This window comes from Rana temporaria, chromosome 11, assembly GCF_905171775.1.
Source record: "Rana temporaria chromosome 11, aRanTem1.1, whole genome shotgun sequence".
Lineage (NCBI taxonomy): Eukaryota > Metazoa > Chordata > Amphibia > Anura > Ranidae > Rana > Rana temporaria.
This window is the reverse complement of record NC_053499.1, coordinates 162,617,348-162,645,282: the sequence shown is the minus strand read 5'-3', so window position 1 is coordinate 162,645,282 and position 27,935 is coordinate 162,617,348. Positions and strand designations below refer to the sequence as shown.

General features: G+C 49.8%; 2 protein-coding genes and 4 non-coding genes across 7 annotated transcripts in view; all 6 read right to left on the bottom strand.

Moving 5' to 3' along the window:
* CPNE7 (copine 7) overlaps positions 1 to 746 on the bottom strand; it is a 74,992-nt gene extending 74,246 nt beyond the window's left edge. For both annotated transcript variants that reach the window (XM_040329621.1, XM_040329622.1), the window contains exon 1: positions 707 to 746. The gene's annotated coding sequence lies outside the window, so the exon portion shown is untranslated. The remainder of the gene's footprint in view (positions 1 to 706) is intronic.
* A 16,102-nt stretch (positions 747 to 16,848) lies between these two features.
* On the bottom strand, positions 16,849 to 25,784 carry RPL13 (ribosomal protein L13). The gene is made up of 6 exons (XM_040329620.1): positions 25,679 to 25,784; positions 23,869 to 23,985; positions 21,649 to 21,790; positions 18,702 to 18,875; positions 18,335 to 18,391; positions 16,849 to 17,048 (listed from the first exon to the last, which is right to left on the bottom strand). Exons 2-6 carry the CDS (start codon positions 23,970 to 23,972, stop codon positions 16,890 to 16,892), a joined length of 636 nt encoding a protein of 211 aa, XP_040185554.1. The 5' UTR covers positions 23,973 to 23,985; positions 25,679 to 25,784; the 3' UTR covers positions 16,849 to 16,889.
* Positions 18,463 to 18,544, bottom strand: LOC120918126. The gene has a single exon (XR_005744335.1). It is a non-coding gene; the product is annotated as a small nucleolar RNA MBII-202 (small nucleolar RNA).
* LOC120918127 lies at positions 18,936 to 19,016 on the bottom strand. Its single transcript, XR_005744336.1, has one exon. It is a non-coding gene; the product is annotated as a small nucleolar RNA MBII-202 (small nucleolar RNA).
* Positions 23,685 to 23,784, bottom strand: LOC120918128. Its single transcript, XR_005744337.1, has one exon. It is a non-coding gene; the product is annotated as a small nucleolar RNA MBII-202 (small nucleolar RNA).
* LOC120918129 lies at positions 24,046 to 24,137 on the bottom strand. The gene has a single exon (XR_005744338.1). It is a non-coding gene; the product is annotated as a small nucleolar RNA MBII-202 (small nucleolar RNA).
* Positions 25,785 to 27,935: the final 2,151 nt, after the last annotated feature.

The following is a 27,935-nucleotide window of genomic DNA, read 5'->3' as shown; positions in this document are numbered from 1 at the left end:
TTGCTGTGGCTTATTGCCTCTTGCTGTGGCTTATTGCCTCTTGCTATGAATTATTGCCTCTTGCTATGGGTTATTGCCTCTTGCTGTGGCTTATTGCCTCTTGCTGTGGGTTATTGCCCCTTGGTGTGGCTTATTGCCTCTTGCTGTGGCTTATTGCCCCTTGCTATAGGTTATTGCCTCTTGCTGTGGCTTATTGCCTCTTGCTATAAATGATTGCCTCTTTGCTATAGGTTATTGCCATTTGCTATGAATTATTGCCTCTTGCGATGGGTTATTTCCTCTTGTCCATTGCTCGGAATAACCCCTCACAGGGTTGTGTAGCTGCTCCTGCGCTGACATGATAAAGATGCAACAACTGATCTGTAAATTCTTCTTGGCAATGCTTTGCCAGTGTTGGCAGCTTTGCTCCCTCACCCTTCACCTTCATCCAATTCCTTATTTTTTTTGCAATACTTTGTAACCCACAATACCCCCCCCCCCCCCCCCCCCCCCCCCCCCAGCATCCTTCCCACACACAAAATCCTAATTCATGCAAAATCACACACATGAATCCCCATCACTATTCTATAAAGTGGTTACAAAAAATCTCCTAATAGACTTGTAGGGTCTTGCGAAGCTCTCCCACCCCAAATCTCTTCCCCCATCAAAAAGAAGAGAAGAACCAGGTGAAGGAGCCGCAATCTCTGCGCAAAGCCAAAAGTCTCACCTGCTGTGCCCAGTGGCGGCGGCGGCGGCACTCTTCTCCTTCTTCTTCTTCTTCTTCTTCTTCTTCTTCTTCTTCTTCTTCTTCTTCTTCTTCTTCTTCTTCTTCTTCTTCTCCTTCCTCTTCTTCTCCTTCTTCTTCTTCTTCTTCTTCTTCTTCTTCTCCTTCTTCTTCTTCTCCTTCTTCTTCTTCTTCTTCTCTTCGCCCTGCGATGGTCGCAGAGAGAGCTGATGTGTTCGGAGTAGCCTGTTCGCTCTCCGGCTCTCTATTCCCCCCAGTGCTGCCTGCACTTCTCCCGACTCGCCCCAAGAGGGAGCCTGCGCTCGCCTTAACCCCTTCGCTGCCACCGCCGACCATCCTCCGCTAACAGATCACAGCCACAGCAGCTGCTGACGTCCCCCAAATTCTTCGTAGCAGGGTTGCCAACCGCCAGCAAATTTACTGACAGTTTGTAAAAATCTGTGATTTTTTTTACAACTGCCAGTAAATATCGGGGGGGCTGATAATTTCATGCTGTGTTGACTTTTTAAGTGTAAATCAAGCAAATGACTTTGTTATCGGTGTTGTCGGCGTTTCCATATCATGTTTATACTGTTCAAATATTCAGTGGGGTAGATTCAGAGGGGTAGATTCAAAGAGCAATTGCGCCTGCGTAACCATAGTTACGCAGCGCAATTGCTTACTTGCCCCGGCGTAACAACTTCTGATTCAGAGAGCTCGTTACGCCGACTGCAGCCTAAGATATGCGTGGCATAAGGCTCTTATGCCATCGTATCGTAGGCTGCATTCTTACGCAGGCCGCTAGGTGGCGTTCCCGTTGTGGTCAGCGTATAGTATGTAAATTGCATACTAACGCCGATTCACAAAGCCCTGCATACGCAGTTTACGTCATTTGCGTACGGCGGTTTTTGCGTAAGACTGCCCATGCTATTAGCAGGGGCAGCCAATGCTACGTACAGGGAGTGCAGAATTATTAGGCAAGTTGTATTTTTGAGGATTAATTTTATTATTGAACAACAACCATGTTCTCAATGAACCCAAAAAACTCATTAATATCAAAGCTGAATATTTTTGGAAGTAGTTTTTAGTTTGTTTTTAGTTTTAGCTATTTTAGGGGGATATCTGTGTGTGCAGGTGACTACTATTACTGTGCATAATTATTAGGCAACTTAACAAAAAACAAATATATACCCATTTCAATTATTTATTTTTACCAGTGAAACCAATATAACATCTCAACATTCACAAATATACATTTCTGACATTCAAAAACAAAACAAAAACAAATCAGTGACCAATATAGCCACCTTTCTTTGCAAGGACACTCAAAAGCCTGCCATCCATGGATTCTGTCAGTGTTTTGATCTGTTCACCATCAACATTGCGTGCAGCAGCAACCACAGCCTCCCAGACACTGTTCAGAGAGGTGTACTGTTTTCCATCCTTGTAAATCTCACATTTGATGATGGACCACAGGTTCTCAATGGGGTTCAGATCAGGTGAACAAGGAGGCCATGTCATTAGTTTTTCTTCTTTTATACCCTTTCTTGCCAGCCACGCTGTGGAGTACTTGGACGCGTATGATGGAGCATTGTCCTGCATGAAAATCATGTTTTTCTTGAAGGATGCAGACTTCTTCCTGTACCACTGCTTGAAGAAGGTGTCTTCCAGAAACTGGCAGTAGGACTGGGAGTTGAGCTTGACTCCATCCTCAACCCGAAAAGGCCCCACAAGCTCATCTTTGATGATACCAGCCCAAACCAGTACTCCACCTCCACCTTGCTGGCGTCTGAGTCGGACTGGAGCTCTCTGCCCTTTACCAATCCAGCCATGGGCCCATCCATCTGGCCCATCAAGACTCACTCTCATTTCATCAGTCCATAAAACCTTAGAAAAATCATTCTTGAGATATTTCTTGGCCCAGTCTTGACGTTTCAGCTTGTGTGTCTTGTTCAGTGGTGGTCGTCTTTCAGCCTTTCTTACCTTGGCCATGTCTCTGAGTATTGCACACCTTGTGCTTTTGGGCACTCCAGTGATGTTGCAGCTCTGAAATATGGCCAAACTGGTGGCAAGTGGCATCTTGGCAGCTGCACGCTTGACTTTTCTCAGTTCATGGGCAGTTATTTTGCGCCTTGGTTTTTCCACACGCTTCTTGCGACCCTGTTGACTTTTTTGAATGAAACGCTTGATTGTTCGATGATCACGCTTCAGAAGCTTTGCAATTTTAAGAGTGCTGCATCCCTCTGCACGATATCTCACTATTTTTGACTTTTCTGAGCCTGTCAAGTCCTTCTTTTGACCCATTTTGCCAAAGGAAAGGAAGTTGCCTAATAATTATGCACACCTGATATAGGGTGTTGATGTCATTAGACCACACCCCTTCTCATTACAGAGATGCACATCACCTAATATGCTTAATTGGTAGTAGGCTTTCGAGCCTATACAGCTTGGAGTAAGACAACATGCATAAAGAGGATGATGTGGTCAAAATACTAATTTGCCTAATAATTCTGCACTCCCTGTATACCCGTCGTTCCCGCGTCGCGAAATTTGAAATTTACGTAGTTTGCGTAAGTGAATCGTGAATGGCGCTGGATGCCATTCACGTTCACTTTGAAGCAAATGAAGTCCTTGCGACGTCATTTACCGCAATGCACGTCGGGAAAGTTTCCCGACGGAGTATGCTCTCTACGCTCGGCGCGGGAACGCGCCTAATTTAAATGATTCCCGCCCCCTACGGGATCATTTACATTAGGCGCCCTTACGCAGGGCATTTTTGAAGAGCGCCCACGCAAATTACGTGGCTACTGCTTCATGAATGAAGCGTAGCGCAAATAATTTGCGTAGGCGCAGGGTAAAAAGGGTACACTGCGCCTCCGTAAGGAGCGCGCAGCTGTACCTGAATCTACCCCAGAGAGAATTTACGCCGGCGTATCTATAGATACGCCGCGTAAATTCAAATCTGCGCCGGCGTATCTTCTTTCTGTATTCAGAAAGCAAGATACGCCGACATTAGCCTAAGATACGACTGGCATAAGTCTCTTACACCGTCGTATCTTAGGGTGCATTCTCACGCTGGCCGCTAGGTGGTGCTCCCGTCGTTTTCGGCGTAGATTATGCAAATTACCTAGTTACGCCGATTCACAAACGTACGTGCGCCCGGTGGTAGTTTTTTACGTCGTTTGCGTAAGTCGTTTCCGGTGTAACGTTGCTCCTGCTATTAGGAGGCGCAGCCAATGTTAAGTACGGACGTCGTTCCCGCTTCGAAATTCGAATTTCTTACGTCGTTTGCGTAAGTCGTTCGCGAATAGGGCTGGACGTAATTTACGTTTACGTCGAAACCAATACGTCGTTGCGGCGTACTTGAGAGCAATGCACCCTGGATATGCACACGGACGGCGCATGCGCCGTTCGTAAAACACATCAATCACGTCAGGTCATAACACATTAGCATAAAACACGCCCCCCCCCTTCCACATTTGAATTACGCAGGCTTACGCCGGCCCCATTTACGCTACGCCTCCGCAACTTACGGAGCAAGTGCTTTGTGAATACTGCACTTGCTCCTGTAAGTTGCGTCGGCGTAGCGTAAATACAGTACGCTGCGCCGCCGTAACTAGGCGCGCAGGTACCTGAATCTGCCCCACTGTGTTCATTTTCAATAGGAGTTCTGTCATTTCTCAGGTTGCCAGTAAAAAAATGTGCCCCGCCAGTAAATTTTCCATGTTTTGTCAGTAAAAAATGCTCCTGGAGGTTGGCAACCCTGCTTTGAGGCTGATCAAAAAAAAAAAGGGGGGGGGGCACATCGCATCCGTAAAACGTTCTTCCTGTGTGGCGTTCGGTGAGATACAATAAACGGGAGAACTTCCTTCTAAAACATTCAGAAAGCGAAAATACCAAAATCATATGTCTGTAAATAAACCTCCCCTTATTTATAAAGCTTTGTGACTTTAATCAATTAACCCCTTCATTACCGGGCACTTAAACCCCCTTCCTGCCCAGACCAATTTTCAGCTTTCAGCGCTGACACATTTTGAATGACAATTGCGCGGTCATACAACGCTGTACCCAAATTATATTTTTATAATTTTTTTCCCACAAATAGAGCTTTCTTTTGGTGGTATTTGATCATCTCTGCGATTTTAATTTTTTGCGCTATAAACAAACAAAAAAAAAAACATTTTGAAAAAAAAAAACAATTGGCCATATCCACAAAGAAGTTACGCCGGCGTATCTATTGATATGTAACAACTTATGCAGCGTATCTATTTATATGTAACAACCTATACGCCGCATAAGTTCTACGATGCGCCGTCGTATCTTTGTTTTGTATCCACAAAACAAGATACGCCTGAATGTGGGCTAGATCCGACTGACGTACGTCTTAGTACGCTGTCAGATCTTAGGTGCATATTTACGCTGGCCGCTAGGTGGCGCTTCCGTAGATTTCCGCGTAGAGTATGCAAATTAGCTAGATACGCCGATTCTTAAACGTACGTCCGCCCGGCGCATTTTTTTACGTCGTTTACGTAAGCCTTTTTTCGGCGTAACGCTACCCCTGCCTCTATGAGGTGTACGCAATTTTAGGTATGGACGTCGGGACAGCGTTGAATTTTCCGTCGTTTACGTCATTTGCGTAAATCGTTCGCGAATAGGGCTTTGCGTAAGTTACGTTCACGTCGAAAGCATTGACTATTTGCGACGTGATTTCGCGCATGCGCACTGGGATACGTCCATGGACGGCGCATGCGCTGTTCGTAAAAAGCATCAATTACGTAGGGTCATACCAGATTACCATACAACACGCCCACTCCAAGCCTACTTTGAATTACTCGGGCTTACGCCGGCAGATTTACGTTACGCCGGCCGCAATATGGGAGCAAGTTCTTTGTGGATACCCTACGAGCCACTCTGATTTATGGCGGCGTAGCACATATATGCCCGTTTTTGTGGATCTGGCCCAATATTTTTTACTTTTTGTTATAATAATATCCCAATTTGTTTTTCTTTTTTAAATATTCTTTTCCTCCGTTCAGGCCGATACGTATTCTTTCATATATATTTGTTAAAAAAAATCGCAATAAGCGTATACTGATTGGTTTGCGCAAAAGTTATAGCGCCTACAAAATAGGGGATAGATTTATGAATTTTTTAAAAAAAACAGTATAAGTAGAACGGGGGCTCGGGGGGGGGGGGGGGCGGCAACACCAGATGTTTTTTCACCTTAATGCAAAGTAAAATGTTTTACTTTACAACTCCTTTAAGTATCAGTATGTTTCTTCCTCCAAACACGGCGAGTCGAGTTGATGCCAAAGAGATTAATTTTGGTCTCATCTGACCTCAGAACTTTCTCCCGATCTTCTCTGTAGACATGTGCATTTGTTTTCGTCCGAATTTCAGTTATTTTTGTTATCGTTTTAACAAACGATAACGAAAGCACAAAAAATGAAAAACGAAAGATCCGAAATAAACAAATGCTTTATTTTTTCATTGCGGTTGAATCTTCTTCTTCTTCTTCTTCTTGGGCAGATTCCTCAGGTGCCAGAGGCCGGTTCCTCAGATGCACGGGGCCAATTCCTTGGATACCAGTGGGTGATTCCTCACATGCCAGAGGCCCGTTCCTCAGATGCCAGGGGCCGATTCCTCAGATGCCAGGGGCTGATACCTCAGATGCCAGGGGCCGATACGTCAGATGCCAGGGGCCGATACCTTCAGATGCCAGGGGCCGGTTCCTCGGATGCCAGGGGCCGGTTCCTCGGATGCCAGGGGCCGGTTCCTCGGATGCCAGGGGGCGGTTCCTCCGATGCCAGGGGCCGGTTCCTCGGATGCCAGGGGCCGGTTCCTCGGATGCCAGGGGGCGATTCCTCCGATGCCAGGGGCCGGTTCCTCAGATGCCAGGGGCCGGTTCCTCCGATGTCAGGGGCCGGTTCCTCGGATGCCAGGGGCCGGTTCCTCGGATGCCAGGGGCCGGTTCCTCGGATGCCAGGGGGCGATTCCTCAGAGCGCACTCCACTAATAAGTAAGATCCCGCTTGTAGGTGGACGGACCCTTTAATACCTCGCTGTTCTGGCGCCGCTCCTCACACACAGTACAAGTGTTATCCCTAATCCCTCTTCTAATTATTCAAACACTATTAAAGCTCAGATCTGGGGATATAATTGCACTTTCCCTGCAGCTCTCCCCATAAGATCTATACTCTCAGACTCGTATCTAATCTTTTATTACCTCTCAGTGGATTTGCATTGATTTCAGTGCCTTGCGCTCTTTGCAGTTGCGCCATAAAGCTTATTAACCTCTCGGCGCCGATGCGCGGTTTATCGGGAATGGAAAACTGCCGGTCCGCGGTCCGCTTTGGGAAATGCGGGGTTAATGGGGATCCATCAGGTAAAGGATAAAGATTATGAGAGTTTAGGGTTTATATCTCCCATGATCCTTTGCACTGAGAACCGTCGGAAAGGAAAAAGTAATTTGCTGGCTGTTTCCTCGCGGTGAATCACTTGTGTATGTCAGGAAATAATAACTTACTGTAAGACTCAGTGATTATATTCCGTACACGGGGGGGGGGGGGGGGTAATAGTCTCACTAATCTCAGACGCTTTACAATTCATGTGCTCCGGTTGTAGCCGCGCAGAGCGATGTCCGCCGCCGCAGTACATAGGGAAGGATTCCGCGCTGATCAGAAAGGGGCCGTCCCCCAAACTCCTCCCATAAAGTTGGGAGCATGAAATTGTCCAAAATATCTTGGTATGCCGACGCCTTAAGAGTTCCCTTCACTGGAACTAAGGGGCCAACACAACCCCTGAAAAACAACCCCCACACCATAATCCCCCCTCCACCCCCCATTGGAATTTTCCTTTCCAGTTTGGCTGCTAGAGAACGTAACGAATACGAATTTATCCGCAGTTACGAATTATCCAAAATAATGAACGCCGCCGCATCTAAACAAATGGAATGTAACAAATGAATAATTGCATGACAGTCACATGATAAGTCGTGCCCCATGATTTTCAATGCGTACCATTCATATCTGTGCAACTTCAAGTCGCAGCACTACGTTGATCCGACTTTGATGCGACTCGAGGTCCATAGACCTCAAGATTACACAGGCATTGCTTCAAGTCGCTTGACTTTCAGGTCGTACAAGTGTGAAATGTGCCTTAGCTGGTTTGTGATTTCTCACCAGTAGATGTCACTGGTTTATAGTATAACATTTCACAAACAAAACAAAGCTATGCATATTTAGATTTTCTTCAGCCAATCCAGTAGGAGGTTGATGCCTCTGGTGCATGCTAGGGGAGGATATAAATACTTGGGACAGGCCATGTGCTTGCTCTCTTCCCCTGGGATGGGGCAGAGGGAAGTGCTGCAGGATGGCCACCCTGCCTGGTCTGGAGGAAGCTGTGCCAAGGAGGAGACACCGGGGGGGGATGCCCCTTGCTGGAGAGAGCCAGGAAGAAGGCTGGTCTCTCAGACGGGCTCGGCGACTCACTTGGAGGACGCAGTGAAATTTGGGGAAGTCCTTAGGGGTTAGGGATAGAGATAGGGGTTGGGGTTAGGGTTAGGGGTTTGGGTATAGGTTTGGGGTTAGGGTTGGGGTTAGGGTTGGGGGTAGGGTTGGGGTTGGGGTTTGGGGGTAGGGGTTTGGGTTAGGGTTTAGGTTTGGGGTTAGGGTTGGGGTTAGGGGTTAGGTTTGGGGTTGGGGGTAGGGTTCTGGGTTTCCCATTGAAGAATAAGGCTATGACTCAGCAATTGGAACAGGGACTTCCCCCCAGAGGTCAAAGGTCAGAATGCGGGTTACCAGAGGTCAAAGGTCATGAGGTATGGCTGACCCACCCCCCACCAAAGTGTACCGCCTACCCCAACTAAGTCGGGCAATAAAGAAGTGCGGTCGGCTTATAGGTTCTGACACTGTGAAGCTGGACATTGATCTGGAGAACCTGTAAGTGATCTGCCACAGTATCTGGGACCCCTAACCCTCCCTCCCTCCCCAAACTCCACCTCCTCAACCATTCTGCAATAAAAACTTTAAAAGGATAAAAGTGACTGGCGCCCAGTGTCCTTTTTCACTCTCCCCAATTTTAGCCACGGACTCGGCCCTGGGGTGACATGCCGCCCCTGACCTCTGGGGGTGCTATCCTGGTCTTGGGGTGTCATAGGGGGGTGCTACAAAATCTTTCCCTGAATGAGGTATAATACCAGACCTCAATCTTCTCTTATAATGCAGACAATTTATAATAAAATCAAACTAATAAATTCCCATCTCCGGAATCCCTGAAGAGATTGCGTCCCTACCCAGGCGCGGCGGTGCGGCGGCGTGGGGGCGCAGCCCTCATTTGTGTGCAGCCTGCTACAGACCGCCCTGCCAGTCCATTAGCCGAGGTTTATTATCACACTGAATTAGATCCCATCGAGCTGTGAACATGCTGATTTTCTTTTTTAGAAAGGGCATTCGATTTTGTTTTTCCGGATGAGATGAACTGAGCATGCTCGTTTAATAAATCGCATTGACTGCAGCGGTCCTGTCATTCCCAGGGATAATGAATGGGCACCCGGTGCATGCAACACTGAAGAACTACAAATCCCAGCATGCTCAGGTAGTCATCGCCTAGGCATGGCAGTTACTCTCACCGAAATGCAGAGTAACTGCCAATCTGCAAATGAACCGTCGTATCTATGCGACTGATTCTTAGAATTAGTTACGCATAGATTTCCCTTAGATCGGACAGGCGTAAGTCTCGTACGCCGTCGGATCGTAACTGCATATTTACACTGGCCGCTAGGGGCGTGTACGCTGATTTACGCGTCAAAATATGTAAATCAGCTAGATACGCAAATTCACGAACGTACGCCCGGCCCGACGCAGTACAGTTACGCCGTTTACGCTAGGCTTTTCCCGGCGTAAAGTTACCCCTGCTATATGGTGGCGTAAGTGCGGCGTACCAATGTTAAGTATAGCCGTCGTTCCCGCGAGGAAATTTGAAAATGTTATGTCGTTTGCGTAACTCGTCCGTGAATGGGGCTGGACGTCATTTACGTTCACGCCAAAACAAATACGTACTTGCGGCGTATTAGGAGCAATGCACACTGGGAGATTTCCACGGACGGCGCATGCGCCGCTCATGAAAAACGTCAATCACGTCGGGTCACATAGCATTAACATAAAACACGCCCCCTAGTCCCACATTTGAATTAGGCGGGCTTACGCCGGCCGATTTACGCTACGCCGCCGCAACTCACGGAGCAAGTGCTTTGAGAATACAGCACTTGCCCGTCTAAGTTGCGGAGGCGTAACGTAAATCGGATACGTTACGCCCGCACAAAGATACGCGGATGTACGAGAATCTGGCTCTAAGGTTCTCTAACAAACATCTGAGGGCTTCACAGAACAGCTGTATTTATACTGAGATGAAATGACACACAGGGGGACTCTATTTACTAAATTAGGTGACTTCTGAAGGCGATTGGTTCCTCTGGATTTTAGTTATCAGAGTAAAGGGGGCTGAATACAAATGCCCCTCCCCCACACTTTTCACATATTTATTTGTAAATAATTTTGAAACCCCCCAAAAAAACACAGAAAGTTGTTGGGCCACGAAATTCTGACGTTCTGAGTCAGTAAGTAAGGGCCCTTTCACACTGGTGCGTTTTTAGCGCATTTTTACAGCGTTTGTTTTAATTCATTTCAATGGAGGGGGCATGGGGAGCGTTTTATGGGCGTTTTAATAGCGCTATTTTTACCGCAAAAACGCGGGAAAAACGCACCAGTGTGAAAGGGCCCTAATAAATAGAATTTAATTGATGAATGTGCAACGCGGACAGTTCTAACTTCAGATTCTTCCTCGAAGAAAGGAGCGCCGTACTGCGCCGATCACATGCAGGATATAAAATCTCTCTGCCGAGGTCCTGAGATAACAGAGAAGTGAAGTGTCACCGTTTCCAGCACTAATTCGCCGGATCGTCAGCCGGACCCCTTTTTTGTATCGGAGTTACGGAAAGGGAAGAGTCCCCAAAGAAGCACCAAGCGGGGTAATTAAAACACAGACATCTATTTCTGATTGAGGATGTGCATGCGGAGTCCGAGCAATTCCTCACACGGCCTCATTAATGTCAGTCATCAGCATCCCGAGACTCCAACACCGGAAAGAAGAGAAATGCTGCCATCTGCTGGTGGGGACTGGTTTTCCTTGTCAGTGCTTTTCACTTGCTAGTAGTGGGTTGGACCCCCTTTATTAGGTCCCCCTTCCTAGTAGCAGGTTGGACCCCCTTTATTAGGTCCCCCTTGCTAGTAGCGGGTTGGAAACCCTTTATTAGGTCCCCCTTGCTAGTAGCGGGTTGGACCCCCTTTATTAGGTCCCCCTTCCTAGTAGCAGGTTGGACCCCCTTTATTAGGTCCCCCTTGCTAGTAGCGGGTTGGAAACCCTTTATTAGGTCCACCGTGCTAGTAGTGGGTTGGAAACCCTTAATTAGGTCCCTCTTGCTAGTAGCGGGTTGGACCCCCTTTATTAGGTCCCCCTTGCTTGTAGCGGGTTGGACCCCCTTTATTAGGTTCCCCTTGTTAGTAATGGGTTGGGCCCCCTTTATTAGGTCCACCTTGCTAGTAGCGGGTTTAACCCCCTTTATTAGGACCCCCTTGCTAGTAGCGGGTTGGACCCCCTTTATTAGGTCCCCCTTGCTAGTAGCGGGTTGGACCCCCTTTATTAGGTCCCCCTTGTTAGTAGCGGGTTGGACCCCCTTTATTAGGTCCCCCTTGCTAGTAGCGGGTTGGACCCCCTTTATTGGGCCCCCCTTGCTAGTAGTGGGTTGGACCCCCTTTATTGGGTCCCCCTTGCTTGTAGTGGGTTGGACTCCCTTTATTAGCTCCCCCTTGCTAGTAGCGGGTTGGACCCCCTTTATTGGGCCCCCCTTGCTAGTAGTGGGTTGGACCCCCTTTATTGGGTCCCCCTTGCTTGTAGTGGGTTGGACTCCCTTTATTAGCTCCACCTTGCTAGTAGCGGGTTGGACCCCCTTTATTAGGTCCCCCTTGCTAGTAGCAGGTTGGACCCCCTTTATTAGGTCCCCCTTGCTTGTAGTGGGTTGGACCCCCTTATTAGGTCCCCCTTGCTAGTAGCAGGTTGGACCCCCTTTATTAGGTCCCCCTTGCTTGTAGTGGGTTGGACCCCCTTATTAGGTCCCCCTTTCTAGCAGCGGGTTGGACCTTGCGAGTAGCGGGTTGGACCCCCTTTAGCCTTCATTCTTGGTGGAATAGATACAAGGTGTTGGAAACGTTCCTCGGAGATTTTTCTCCATAGTGACCAGTGATGACATCACACAGTTGCTGCAGATTTGTCGGCTGCACATCCATGATGCCGAATCTCCCGTTCCACCACATCCCAAAGGGTCTCTATTGGATGAGATCTGGTGAGTATGGAGGCCATTGGAGGACAGGGACCTCATTGTCCAGTGGTGAGATGATTGGAGCTTTGTGACATGGTGCATTATCCTGCTGGGAGGAGCCATCAGAAGATGGGGGGGGGGGACACTGGAGTCATAAAGGGGTGGACATGGTCACCAACAATACTCAGGGGGGGGCGTGGTGTATAAACCACGCTCAATAGTTCATCAGGAAAGTCACGTCATCGCGACGCCACGCGTAGGAAGAAATAGGCACAGGAAGTGACGTCAGGCACAGGAAGTGACATCAGGCACAGGAAGTGACGTCGCGACACTCGCTGCGTTTTGTTTATATATATACATTTTTTATGGTCTTTATTTAACCACTTAGTGCCCAGAGGCCGTCACATGTGGGCGGATATATCTGAACGATGGGTGGAGCTACAGTCATCGTTCAGATATCGGCATTTTCAGCCGGCGATTCCCTCCACCATAAGAACGATCATAGAGGCTGTTCCGCCACTGCATCGTTCTTACAGGCGGCGAAAGGGGACAGCCCGCCCATCCCTCCCCCCCACCGCCCTCTGGTGCATCTACCGACTCACCGCTGCGATCGGTGAGCCGGAGAACGGATCCACCGGCCCCGGATGTCAACCATAGAGCTTTCCGGTGGACCAGACGCTCGCCGGAGTCTCTATGATCGTTGGAGGCCGGTCATGGTTTTATGACGTCACGCACGACCTCTGCATCAAAAAAATAAATAAATAAATAAAAAGCCGCCACCACCGCCTCGGCTGGGAATCAGTGATTTTTTTTGGGCTTCCCAGCCTAGAGGTGAGATTTTATTGACCCCCCCCTCAGATCTCACTGTAAAGAGGACCTGTCATGTCATATTCCTATTTCAAGGGATGTTACATTATTCACGCAGTTGCCTAAACAGCGATAAGATCGGGTCCTCCCTATACAGAGGTTTTTTACACTGAAGATATTCATCACAAAAGGGACTTTATTTCATCACTGGTCCCACAAGCCGTTTTTCACGTTTCCAGTCCATCACTTATGGCAGGGGTGGCAAACACAAGGCCCGCGGGGCGAATCCGGCCCGCCAGCCCTTGCCATGTGGCCCGCGCAATGGGCCGTCCATTGCCACTAGTGGTGCAACGGAACGTGACCGATCCGTGATCCGCGGAGCGCACCGCTACCTAGGCCTAGCTCCGGAGCAGTCGGCCATCTTGGTACATCCGGCTCCTATGATGGACGTCCCGGAGATCCAATCCCGGGACCGCAGGACGTCCATCATACGCACCGCAGACTCAAGGCGGCGGCAATTACAAGCCTCCACTGTAAAGAAAGATCCCGGTGCGATAGGGAGAAGAATATGACAACACACCGGCTCGGGCGGGCGGCTCTCCTCTCTGGCTAGCTGCCGTGACACGTCGGGTAGGTCCATGTAGGTGAAGTCATTGTGGAGGTCAGGTAGGTCCATGTAGGTGAAGTCATTGTGGAGGTCGGGTAGGTCCATGTAGGTGAAGTCATTGTGGAGGTCAGGTAGGTCCATGTAGGTGAAGTCATTGTGGAGGTCAGGTAGGTCCATGTAGGTGAGGTCAGGTAGGTCCATGCAGGTGAGGTCATTGTGGAGGTCAGGTAGGTCCATGTAGGTGAAGTCATTGTGGAGGTCGGGTAGGTCCATGTAGGTGAAGTCATTGTGGAGGTCAGGTAGGTCCATGTAGGTGAAGTCATTGTGGAGGTCAGGTAGGTCCATGTAGGTGAAGTCATTGTGGAGGTCAGGTAGCCCATCCCATCCCACCCCATGCCATCTTACGGCGCATCCCCACCCACCCCACGGTGGATGGAAGGAGAGTGGAGGGTGCAGAGGTCGGTTATTGCACACGGTCCATAACATACTCCTGTATCCTGCATTTCAGACGCAGCAAACTCCAGAACCCTGCGCTCCATAAAACCAGTAATAAACAAATGCAGTGACAATTATTTATGATAATAGTGGACACGAAGTCTTACAGATACAACGGGCCCTTTGAGGGCAACCATACTGCTAATGCAGCCCCCGATGAATTTGAGTTTGCCACCCCTGACTTATGGACAGTGGAGTAGATTCAGGTAGGGCACGGCGGCGCAGCGCATCGTCTTTACGCTACGCCGCCATAAATTACAGGAGCAATCGCTGTATTCACGAAGCACTTGCTCCGTAATTTGTGGCGGCGTATCGTAAAAGGGGCCGGCGTAATTCAAATGTTCCGGTAGGGGGGGGGGGTCGATCATTTAAATTAGGCGCGTTCCCGCGCCGAACGTACTGGGCATGCGCCGTCCCAAAAATTTCCCGACGTGCATTGCGGTAAATGATGTCGCAAGGACGTCATTGGTTTCAACGTGAACGTAAATGGCGTCCAGCGCCATTCACGGACGACTTGCGCAAACTACGTAAAATTTTATAATCGCGACGACGTCCATACTTAACATTGGCTGCGCCTTCTAATAGCAGGAGCAATGTTACGACGAAAACTACTTACGCAAACAACGTAAAAAAATACCGCCTGGCGCACGTACGTTTGTGAATCTGCGTAAGTATGTAATTTGCATACTCTACGCTGATAACTACGGAAGCGCCACCTAGCGGCCAGCGTGAGAATGCAGCCCAAGATAAGACGGCGTAAGCGACTTATGCCAGTCGTATCTTAGGCCAATGACGGCGTATCTAGCTTTCTGAATACAGAAAATAGATACGCCGGCACAGCTTTGGAATTACGCGGCGTATCTATGGATACACCGGCGTAATTCTTTCCTGAATCTACCCCAGTGTAGAATGAGAATTAAAGTCAGATTTGTGTTTTCTTGGGAACATTGCTCTCAGTTCAGTTTCATGGACATTTCTTTGCACTTTTATACTCCTCTGTATTGATGTATTTTTACACCAGCACTTTAAATTGCCGTCACAGATTCGCGTGCACTTTATATGTATCCACTTTTTTTAGGATTGACTATATTAGTAGTGTATGGTTATCGTTTAGCATCGCCTAGAGCGCAAAACTCCACCTATGGATTTATTTTTATTAATACACAGCGATCTGTGAAAGAATGAATTACAAGTCCCATCTGTCACCAAGGTAGACGGTTTGTAGTGCGAGGGTGTGGTTTTCATTGCGCTGGCAGTCAGCACACTTTCATTAAATTCAGGCGTCAGAAGTGACTATCTTACAGCACTGCCCTCCCCTGAATAGCTTACCACCATCCCTGGACTCAGGGGGTCCTTCAGTGTAGTGGCCTCTTCCCACTTGACCTGGATGCAGCAAGTGGGGCTAGTAGGACGGTGCATAGCAGTAGCCACAGTATTTCTCATGGAAACAGACCCCCCCCCACCCCAAGCTGACCTGCACCCGATCTTCGTTGCTGTGTGGAACCAAACCGCATTTTCTCATGCTGTGCAATGTTTGAGGGACCGGAGACCCCTCCCCCATTGAAGATTTACTTCACCCCCTCTGAATTTGACATTTAACACAGACCCCCACATAATATAGGTTACCATTACCAGACGGCTTTATTTAATTTTTAGACCCTTTAATGCCGCATTCTTCCAGCAATCAGGGTGCTGCACCAGAGACATCTAGAGAGGCTGCAGATCAGCACACCGCCTACACTGACCAGTATTGATAATTGAAGTATAGGTGCCTCAAGTCTAGGAGCACCCACACCTATGTGCCCATTTAGTACCCCCCCATACCAAGATGTACCCGATATTTATGAGGGTTCTGATGAACAGAGCAGTTGCACCCGGCACATGTGAACTTCCAGAACCTGCAACTTAGGATCTGAACGGGTAAACGTGACAAATCCCACCTTTAAAAAAATAAAAATATGAAACTAACATTTTCTAACACTTATAGGTAGATTCAGAAAGTTAGGCCGGCTTATCAGTAGATAAGCTGACCCAACTCCGAATCTACGCCGCCGCATGTTTAAGTGTATGCTCAAACAGAGGTACACTTAAACGTATCTAAGATTGCAATTTTTCGGGTGGCCGCTAGGTGGCGCTTCCATTGCGGCCGGCGTAGAATATGTAAATGAGCTTGTACGCCGATTCACGAACGTACGCCCGGCCGCCGCAGTCAAATTACGTCATTTCCGTAAGGCCTTGGGCGGCCTAAAGTTATTCCACCTATGAGGTGGAATAACAAGGTTAAAGTATGGCCGCCGTTCCCGCCGCGAGGTTCGAATTTTTTACGTTGTTTGCGTAAGTCGTCCGCAAATCGGGAGTTACGTCGTTTACGTCCACGTCAAAATCAATAGGCCCGTACGGCGTACTTAGCCACAATGCGCACTGGGAAATGTAGGCGCCCGGCGCATGTGCAGTAGCAAAAAATTTGAGGTCAAGCCTCATTTCCGTACAACACGCCCCCTCCAACCAATTTGAATTAGGCGCCCTTACGCCCGCCGCGATTACACTACGCCGCCCTAAGTAAGGAGGTAAGTGCTTTGAGAATCATGTACTTGCCTCTTACTTAAGGCGGCGTAGTGTAAACACGCTAGGCTACGCCGTCTTAACATTGCACGGCCGTACCTGAATCTACCTATTAATATCCAGAAAACTGATGCGACAAACCCAATTGTGTTTCAAAGCCCCTCCTCTTCCCTCATGACACAAAGCACTGCATACGCAAGTTATTGGCCACCAAGGATCAGAGCTCCACCCACATCGAGCATTTACCACCATCACCGATATTCACAGCTTCCCTTGTAAGAAAACACTCGAGGGAAGCAGAATTATACAACTTTGTGTTTATTGACAGTTCTGGGAATAGTTTTATTTTTTCTTGTCCACTTCCTGCTCCGCAGCTTCCTTGGCTCTCTTGGCGCGGATGCCGAAGAGGCGTGCGTTGGCGCGTGCCATACGCAGACTGGCGAAGGCTTTGAAGTTCTTCTCGTCTTCGGAGATGACTCTCGCCTTTTCTTTCTTGAAAGTCTAAAAAAAAATAAAAAAATAAAAGGATGAGAATCAGTCCAGCAACAGACCCATCGACCCGACAGGATTCGTCTCTACCCAAGACTAACCCTGCAGGGCATCCCGTTATCGTACACACCGATCAGTGCCATGCGCTACCAATCCAAAATGTTACCAATAGGGATGAGAGTACCGGCACTGGAGTACTTGATTGCACATCACATTCAAACAATGATGTTTTTTACTTTCAATGATCATGGCGACAAGGGTGAATCTTTTCAAGGCCCCTTTCATATTGGGGCGGTGGGTGTGTTGGCGGGAAAGCGTCACTATTTTTAGCTGCGCTTTATGGCTGCTAGCTGTTTAAGTTGTCTTTATTGGTAAAATGAATAGAAATGCATCACAGGATACAGTCAATCGGGAAAAGCAGCCGACGCGTTTCACACTAGTTCAGTGCTTAGTCATGGCTAAGCACTGGACTAGTGTGAAACGTGTCGGCTGCTTCTTTTCCCGATTTTTTGACTGTATCTTGTGATGCATTTCTATTCATGTTACCAATAAAGACAACTTAAGAATTTCGGCTATCCATCCCTTTTGACATTTCCACAATTTTCCTAGTGCATTGCCAGCACCCTTGGTTTCCCGATTGCTTGTTGGACCCACCTGGAGCGGTGACTCCCTTCCCCTATGGCTGCTAGCTATACCCCCCGCTAGCGGGCGAGAAAGGGTTAAAACCACCGCAAAGCACCTCCGCAGAAATGCTTTGTCACAGTGCCCATTCATTTCAATGGGCAGGAGCAGTATACACACACACACTCCAAAGATGCTGCTAGCAGGACTTTACCGTCCCGCCTCTGCACCGCTCCAGTGTGAGTGCCCCTCGGGGCTTTCACATTGGAGAGACACCAGCAGCTGTTTCAGGGCGCTTTGCAGGCATTTTTAGCGCTATAAAGCGCCTCAGTGTGAAAGGGGTCCAACAGGGACACAGACAGCAATAAAAACTGATAGGTGTTCTAATCCCTCGCCATCCAACACTAAAGAAAATAAAAAAGTTTTTCCTTTAGTTATACTTTAAAGCACCAGCAAAAAAACAAAAGCTGTGCTGGCAGGGGTTATGCCTGGTCAGGGTTTTTTGTTAAGCGCTTAATTGCCCGATGGTGGCAATATAACCCTAATGAAATGGATTAGAAGATTCCCCCCATGTCTTGTGATGTACAATAGATAGAAATCCATTGATGGCCATAAATCACGTGCATTTTATCACCCATTACTGGACCACAAAAAATACAATTTTTTTCTGAACTCACCTGGCGGATTGGCATGACGGGGCCCTTCAGCTGGGTGGCCATCTTCAACTCTTCAGCCTAAGGGAAGATAGGAAAAGAAAAGATCAGATGCTGTGATTGCACATACAAGATTTGGGGGGGTGGGAGAGAATGGGGGGTTTACAGTCATCAGCTGGAAAAGGGTTCAAAAGTCGTCACAGGAATTCAGAGATTCCGGAGAAGTTGTCATCATCTGACTGTATAAATATAGGACAGGCGGCAGTGAAATTGTGAGCCAAGCTTCATCCCCACAGCTCAGTGTGAACCTGGGGGGCTTAAGCACTACAAATCCCAGCAGGGAAATACAAAGGTCACTTTTATAAAAAAAAGGAAGTGGTAAGCTACTTACAGAGCCGTCTCCCTTCTTGGGGGCGGAGGGTTTGCGTGGGAAGAGGATCAGCTTGGAGCGGTACTCCTTCAGCCTCTGTACGTTGGTCTGCAGGGACTCTGTTGACTTGTTGCGGCGGCGGTGATCCACAGAGATGCCAATGGTGCGAGCGACCTTTTTGTTGATGCCGGCGGCCTGCGGTGAAACCAAACAAACTATTAAGATACAAGGAAAATGCAACGAACTGAAGAAAAAAAAAAAAGTCAGGCAGCCATCAGAAAAAGGGGTTCAAGGGAATCATCACAGATGTACAGAGATTCCGGAGAATTGTCATCATACGGCCGTCACTGAGAGGGAGAAAGAAAAACTCAACTACTAAAGAAAACCCGCCCAACCAAACTGCTGCCGACCTCTACTTCTGAAAATAGCAAAGTCCCGCCCATTGAGGCGATTTTGTGTTCTTACTTTCAAAAGAATACCCAGCGCTAAATCTTCCAGCGCTCTGCAGGATATGTGCGCATAGACCGGCATTAAAGTGGTTCTAAAGCTAGATTCTCTCTTTGCCTTAATACATGCCATGGATGTTCATAGCCGCTCTGTGCGGCTAAAATATGAATAAAAACCATCGAGATCACTAAAATACGACTCAAAACTAAAATACGACTCAAAACTAAAATACGACTCAAAACTAAAAAACGACTCAAAACTAAAATACGACTCAAAACTAAAATACGACTCAAAACTAAAATACGACTCAAAACTAAAATACGACTCAAAACTAAAATACGACTCAAAACTAAAATACGACTCAAAACTAAAATACGACTCAAAACTAAAATACGACTCAAAACTAAAATACGACTCAAAACTAAAATACGACTCAAAACTAAAATACGACTCAAAACTAAAATACGACTCAAAACTAAAATACGACTCAAAACTAAAATACGACTCAAAACTAAAATACGACTCAAAACTAAAATGGCATTTTAGTCAAAAGGCTAGATGGAAAATTTGACTTCAAAATGAACAGTGGTCTGTAGTGCGCGTTCATACCTCAATACAATGGATAACATACCGTGAAACCTCGGATTGCGAGTAACACATTTAACTAGCGTTGGGCAATATGAGGTGCGGGGGCGCCGGAGCCGAGCAAAGCCGATCAGAAAAACTGTTCCCGAGCATTTCCTAGGGCAGTGATGGAGAACCTCGGCACCCCAGATGTTTTGGAACTACATTTCCCATGATGCTCATGCACTCTGCAGTGTAGTAGAGCATCATGGGAAATGTAGTTCCAAAACATCTGGAGTGTCAAGGTTCGCCATCACTGTCCTAGGCTCTCCAGTGCCTCCACCTCTGGCCACATGCGGTATTGCATGCCATAGAAGTCAATGCAGAACGATTTACTTTTGTTTCCATTAACTTCAATGGGAAAACTCGCTTTGCTATGCAAGTGATTTGGATTACGAACATTCTCCTGGAACGGATTATACTCATAATCGGAGGTTCTACTGTATTGAAGTTTTTCACTCGAGCAGTATATAATGAGTGGAAATTGTAGAGAAATGTTAACTAATGCATTACAATTTAATTACGCCCATTTGATTTTAGAAAACTAAAATTTGTTTTAGTCGACTTAAATGTACTGGAGATTTAGTCGACTAAATAGAACTAAAAACAAATTGTAGAAGACTAAAATGGGACCAAAACTAAAATGCCATTTTAGCCCCAAGACTAAAACGAAATCAACATTTTCTGGCAAAATTACCACTGGTGCAATACCATTCCACAGAGCAGGCGAGTGCAACACCCCACACCCGATGCATGTGTTGTCTTATGCATGCGGCGTCTATGTCTTATGCATGCGGCGTCTATGTCTTATGCATGCGGCGTCTATGTCTTATGCATGCGGCGTCTATGTCTTATGCATGCGGCGTCTATGTCTTATGCATGCGGCGTCTATGTCTTATGCATGCGGCGTCTATGTCTTATGCATGCGGCGTCTATGTCTTATGCATGCGGCGTCTATGTCTTATGCATGCGGCGTCTATGTCTTATGCATGCGAGCTTCATTGTGACTGTATGAATGTGCAATACCCCCCCACCCAAAATGAGGGATAACCTTCACAGACAGGTATTCATCAATCCCTTGCTTTCACCTCCAGCCCTTTAAGGGGGATCTAAATGCTGGGAGCAGGGGGAGATTTCGTATCGTGTCAGTGGTCACATGATCAGACTCTCCTGAAGCTTCCCATGACATCATAGTTACTGCGCTGTCAGCACAGAAAACACTCCCATGGATGTACAATACATGCACCCGGGATGTCAGGTCGGCTGGAACCGGTTAATTTGGACCAAAACCCGCAGAGTGCAGCGCATGGTGCGACTGCCGGCTACAGAACAGAGTTCCCAAGAAACCACCAATCACAGTTCAGTTCTCTTCTAGGCTCACAACCCACCAATCGGCTCTCTTCTAGGCTCACAACCCACCAATCGGTTCTCTTCTAGGCTCACAACCCACCAACCCGTTCTCTTCTAGGGCTCACAACCCACCAACCCGTTCTCTTCTAGGGCTCACAACCCACCAACCCGTTCTCTTCTAGGCTTACAAAACAACCCACCAATCACAGTCCAGTTCTCTTCTATGATCACAGCCCACCAATCACAGTTCAGTTCTCTTCTATGATCACAGCCCACCAATCACAGTTCAGTTCTCTTCTAGGCTCACAACCCACCAATCGGCTCTCTTCTAGGCTCACAACCCACCAATCACAGTTTAGTTCTCTTCTATGAAGACAGCCCACCAATCGGCTCTCTTCTATGATCACAGCCCACCAATCACAGTTTAGTTCTCTTCTATGAAGACAGCCCACCAATCGGCTCTCTTCTATGATCACAGCCCACCAATCACAGTTTAGTTCTCTTCTATGATCACAGCCCACCAGTCACAGTTCAGTTCTCGGCTCACCTTCAGCTCCTCCAGGCTGAATCCTCTACCAGCGCGAATCTTGGTGTGATATCGGATGGTCGGACATCTCACCACCGGCCTGAGGGGTCCTGCGATCGGTCTCGGGGCGATCTCTCGGGCTTTGACCAGACGTGCCTTTCGCCTGTGTGCAGGAAGTACAACTCAGACCTCAAATACGACAAACCAGACAAACTTTACACTAAAATTCTCATCTAAAATCTGTATTCTCTCCTATTCTCTGCTGTAACCCCCCCCCCCCCCCTCTGTTAAAACTGGAGTGCGCAAAATCCAACGCAGCTCTGCTTAGTAGCCAATCAGCTTCCAGGTTTTGTCAAAGCTTCATTGAAGAAGCTGAAGTTAGAAGCCGATTGGCTCCCATGCCGAGCTGCACCAGATTCTGTGCGCTCCGGTTTTAGTAACTCTCCCAATACATTCTAAGCCAACAGGCTCAGCATGAACATTACTTCCTACAGAGGGGGGCAGCGAGGTGTCGATCGCAATCAACCGATTGACCGCAGGGAGCCAACAGGTGGATCGTGACCACAGCTTTATGAAGGGGACAGAGAATGCTGCATGGGGGTACAGGACATTACTCTGTGGGGGCAGAGAACACTGCATTAGGGGTACAGGACATTACTCGGTGGGTGGAAGCAGAGTGCACTGCATTGGGGGCACAGGACACTACTGTGGGGGGCAGAGAATACTGCATTGGGGTACAGGACACTACTGGGGGGGGCAGAGAATGCTGCATTGGGATACAGGACACTACTGTGAGGGGGGCCAGAGAATGCTGCATGGGGGTACAGGACACTACTGTGGGGGGGGCAGAGAATGCTGCATTGGGGGTACAGGACACTACTGTGGGGGCAGAGAATGCTGCATTGGGGTACAGGACACTACTGGGGGGGCAGAGAATGCTGCATTGGGGTACAGGACACTACTGGGGGGCAGAGAATACTGCATTGGGGTACAGGACACTACTGGGGGGGCAGAGAATGCTGCATTGGGGTACAGGACACTACTGTGGGGGGCAGACAATGCTGCATTGGGGTACAGGACACTACTGTGGGGGGCAGACAATGCTGCATTGGGGTACAGGACACTACTGTGGGGGGCAGACAATGCTGCATTGGGGTACAGGACACTACTGTGGGGGGGCAGAGAATGCTGAATTGGGGTACAGGACACTACTGTGGGGGGGAGCAGAGAATGCTGAATTGGGGATACAGGACACTACTGTGGGGGGCAGACAATGCTGCATTGGGGTACAGGACACTACTGTGGGGGGCAGAGAATGCTGCATTGGGGTACAGGACACTACTGTGGTGGGGCAGAGAATGCTGCATGGGGGTACAGGACACTACTGTGGGGGGGAGCAGAGAATGCTGAATTGGGGATACAGGACACTACTGTGGGGGCAGAGAACGCTGCATGGGGTACAGGACACTACTGTGGGGGGGCAGAGAACGCTGCATGGGGTACAGGACACTACAGGGGGGGGCAGAGAACATTACTATGAGGCCAGAGGAGGAGCAGGACTCTACAAGGGGGTGGGGGGCAGAGAACACTGCATTGGGGTACAGGACATTACTGTGGGGGGCAGAGAATGCTGCATTGGGGGACAGGACAATACTGGGGGGCCAGAGGACATTATGGGGAGGGGGCAGAGAACACTGCATTGGAGTACAGGACACGTGGGGGGCAGAGACAACTACATAGGGGGTACAGGACATTACTGGGGGGCAGAGAATACTGCATTGGGGTACAGGACACTACTGGGGGGCCGATAACACTGCATTGGAGTACAGGACACGTGGGGGGCAGAGAGTACTTTGGGGAGGGGCAGGACACTACAAGGGGTGATTTAAAAGGGCAGAGAGTACTGCATTGGAGGTACGGGACACTATTGCGGGGGGGGGGGGGGGCAGAGGACACTAAAGCGGGTTGGGGGGGGGATATGATATGAAGGGGCAGAGAACACTGCATTGGAGCTTTTTAGGGCACTGCACCCCCCCCCCCCCGATGGACCTCACACTGATAAGTCGCCTATTCCTGTCTTACAGCCATCAGCTGGAAAAGGGTTCAAATCGGGAATCATCACCGAGAGAATCAGCGATTCCGGAGAATTTGTCATCATCGGCTGTAGAAGATTTTATTACTCAGAGAATCCGAATCCCTCCGGGGGGGGAGGGGGGGCGGACGGACGGATGGGACACTGACCTGCGGGTCTTCCTGGCGGGTTGGTTGAACCAGGTGGCCACTCGTCTCTGCCAGTCCTTATGGAAGTGAGGCTTCAAGATCATTCCATTCCTGCTGGGGGCCATGGCTGCTTATTCCCTGCAAGAGAAACCGTCGTTATTCATGGCGGCAAATCCGGGACGAGCTCACTGATTGGTCGCCTATTCCTGTCCTACAGCCATCAGCTGGAAAAGGGTTCAACTCTGGAATCATCACCGAGAGAATCAGCGATTCCGGAGAATTTGTCATCATCGGCTGTAGGACAGACAACCCCCAACCTACACAGCGAGGGCCCCTGGTACACAGTGGGGGCCCCTCAACATGCCCACGGGGGCCCTCGGTACACAGTGTGGCCCCTTAACATGCACACAGCGCCCCGTACAGTGGGGGCCCCTCAACATGCCCACAGGGCCCCCCCTCATTCACACATGGCCCCTCAACATGCCCTCGGTACACAGGGGGCCCCTCAACATGCCCACAGGGCCCTCGGTACACAGGGGGCCCCTCAACATGCCCACAGGGCCCTCGGTACACAGGGGGCCCCTCAACATGCCCACAGGGCCCTCGGTACACAGGGGGGCCCCTCAACATGCCCACAGGGCCCTCGGTACACAGGGGGGCCCCTCAACATGCCCACAGGGCCCTCGGTACACAGGGGGGACCCTCAACATGCCCACAGGGCCCTCGGTACACAGGGGGGACCCTCAACATGCCCACAGGGCCCTCGGTACACAGGGGGGACCCTCAACATGCCCACAGGGCCCTCGGTACACAGGGGGCCCCTCAACATGCCCACAGGGCCCTCGGTACACAGGGGGCCCCTCAACATGCCCACAGGGGGCCCCTCAACATGCCCACAGGGCCCTCGGTACACAGGGGGGCCCTCGACATGCCCACAGGGCCCTTGGTACACAAGTGGGGCCCCTCAACATGCCCACAGGGCCCTCGGTACACAAGTGGGGCCCCTCAACATGCCCACAGGGCCCTCGGTACACAAGTGGGGCCCCTCAACATGCCCACAGGGCCCTCGGTACACAAGTGGGGCCCCTCAACATGCCCACAGGGCCCTCGGTACACAGGGGGGCCCCTCAACATGCCCACAGGGCCCTCGGTACACAAGTGGGGCCCCTCAACATGCCCACAGGGCCCTCGGTACACAAGTGGGGCCCCTCAACATGCCCACAGGGCCCTCGGTACACAGGGGGGACCAACATGCCCACAGGGCCCTCGGTACACAGGGGGGACCCTCAACATGCCCACAGGGCCCTCGGTACACAAGTGGGGCCCCTCAACATGCCCACAGGGCCCTCGGTACACAAGTGGGGCCCCTCAACATGCCCACAGGGCCCTCGGTACACAAGTGGGGCCCCTCAACATGCCCACAGGGCCCTCGGTACACAAGTGGGGCCCCTCAACATGCCCACAGGGGCCCTCGGTACACAAGTGGGGCCCCTCAACATGCCCACAGGGCCCTCGGTACACAGGGGGGACCCTCAACATGCCCACAGGGCCCTCGGCACACAGGGGGCCCCTCAACGTGTACACAGGGCCCTCAGAACACAGCGGGGCCCCTCTCTGTCACACACAGGTCTGTACAGGGGCCCCGGTCGCTCTCACTCTCTGTGACCCGCCATGTCTCCCTCCCCGCCGCCCCATCTCTACAAATCTCCCCCCAATAATCCTTCCCCGGGAGCGGACTTCACCCCCACACCGACCCCGGAGCCCTCCGAGCCGTACAGGCGGGGGATGGAGGCGGATAGCTCGGATGGGGTCGGGGAATCTCCTCACATACCTCCACGGGGAGAAAATGGCCGAAAGGAAAGGAAGAGGAGGAGCGGTGCATTGTGGGATATGAGCGGCTCCAGCCAATTCAGAGCCAGGGATCGCCTCAGCCAATCAGAGCCAGGGATCGCCTCAGCCAATCAGAGAGCTGCTGGGGGAAAAGCGCTCGCTTCCGCCCGGAGTTACGTCATAATACGTGCCAGTAGTAAGCATGGGCGGAAAGTTCCCATATATATATATATAGATATATATGATGCAGTTAGGCAATACAGTATATAACAGAGCGGAGTGTAAAGAATGAGTATACTGTCCGACAGAGGAGGTCACTTCTTCTATACCCCTCCTACTTATCCACCCACCCACCTACCTACCTACTTACCTACCTATCCCTCCACCCACCTACCTACTTACCTACCTATCCCTCCACCCACCTACCTACTTACCTATCTATCCCTCCACCCACCTACCTACTTACCTATCTATCCCTCCACCTACCTACCCCTCCTACTTACCTACATATCCCTTCACCTACCTACCCCTCCTCCTCCTACTTACCTACCTATCCCTCCACCCACCTACCTACCCCTCCTCCTCCTACTTACCTACCTATCCCTCCACCCACCTACCTACCCCTCCTCCTACTTACCTATCTATCTATCCCTCCACTCACCTACCTACCTCCCCCTCCTCCTACTTACCTATCTATCCCTCCACCCACCTACCTACCCCTCCTCCTACTTACCTATCTACCCCTCCTGCTACCTGCCTATCTATCCCTCCACTCACCTACCTACCCCTCCTCCTACTTACCTATCTACCCCTCCTGCTACCTGCCTATCTATCCCTCCACTTACCTACCTACCCCTCCTCCTACTTACCTACCTACCCCTCCTGCTACCTGCCTATCTATCTCTCCACCCACCTACCCCTCCTCCTACTTACCTACCTATCCCTCTACCCACCCCTCCTCCTACTTACTTACCTACCCCTCCTTCTACTTATCTATCTACCCCTCCTGCTACCTGCCTATCTATCTCTCCACCCACCTACCTACCCCTCCTCCTACTTACCTACCTATCCCTCTACCCACCCCTCCTCCTACTTACTTACCTGCCCCTTTTTCTACTTATCTATCTACCCCCCCTGCTACCTGCCTATCTATCCCTCCACCCACCTACCTACCCCTCCTCCTACTTACCTACCCCTCCTCCTACTTACTTATCTATCCCTCCACCCACCTACCCCTCCTCCTATATCCCCTGCCTCCTACTTACCTATCTATCCCTCCACTCACTCACCTACCTACCTCCCCTCCTCCTACTTACCTATCTATCCCTCCACCCACCTACCTACCCCTCCTCCTATATACCCCTCCTCCTACTTACCTATCTACCCCTCCTCCTACTTACCTATCTATCCCTCCACCCACCTACCTACCCCTCCTCCTATATACCCCTCCTCCTACTTACCTATCTACCCCTCCTCCTACTTTCCTATCTATCCCTCCACCCACCTACCGACCCCTCCTCATACTTACCTGTCTATCCCTCCACCCACCTACCTACCTACCCCTCCTCCTACTTACATATCTACCCCTCATCCTACCTACCCGCCCCTTTTCCTACCTACATATCTACCCCAGAACTTTGAGGGTTACTGTAACCATTGCACCCCAACTGTGATCAACTGCCACCAGTCCCTCCCCCATGATGCTTTGCAGCTGGTGCGCCATACGCAGCGTGGAGCTAAAATGTATTGTGGGAGGAGTTTTCCTTCACCTTGGAGAGATCTTCTCTCACTTCCTGTTATCTCTTTGGGACAGGAAGTGAATTGGAATGCACTCCATTCTCTACTCACAACCTAAGAAGAAAAGTAAAGGCTACAATAATGTTATCATGTATATTCTGCTTACAATTGTTACACTTTGAGATTGCTCCATTAGGGCAGCCCTGGAAACCCACATTCCCTGCCTTGGGGGGGTTCCTCTTACACAGGGGCAGGCTACTGTAGTGAAGCTCCTCCTCCCAGCTGACATACTGGTACCAGGACTGCTGGCCTCTGCCTAGCACCTACAGTGCCCCCAGGGAGTCAGAGCCGGTGGCCCCTCGCCACAGAAGCAGACCGACCCCGGGGAAGGTAAAGACCCCCCCCCCCCTCTGAAGCACTGGCAACTGGACAGAGGCTCAACTAACGCAGGTCCAGACCAGGTGGAGGCTGGGACCTGGTTAGTCTACCTCTGATGGCGGAGAAATGTGACAGACCCAACC

What these genes read in the sequence shown, in the direction of transcription:
- RPL13 (XM_040329620.1), bottom strand. Translation starts at nt 23,972, where the DNA reads ATGGCCCCCAGCAGGAATGGAATGATCTTGAAGCCTCACTTCCATAAG. An exon ending in CCCGCCAGGAAGACCCGCAG is followed by an intron (nt 21,791 to 23,868) that starts GTCAGTGTCCCA and finishes TCCTGCACACAG; the next exon opens with GCGAAAGGCACGTCTGGTCA. An exon ending in TCAGCCTGGAGGAGCTGAAG is followed by an intron (nt 18,876 to 21,648) that starts GTGAGCCGAGAA and finishes GTTTCACCGCAG; the next exon opens with GCCGCCGGCATCAACAAAAA.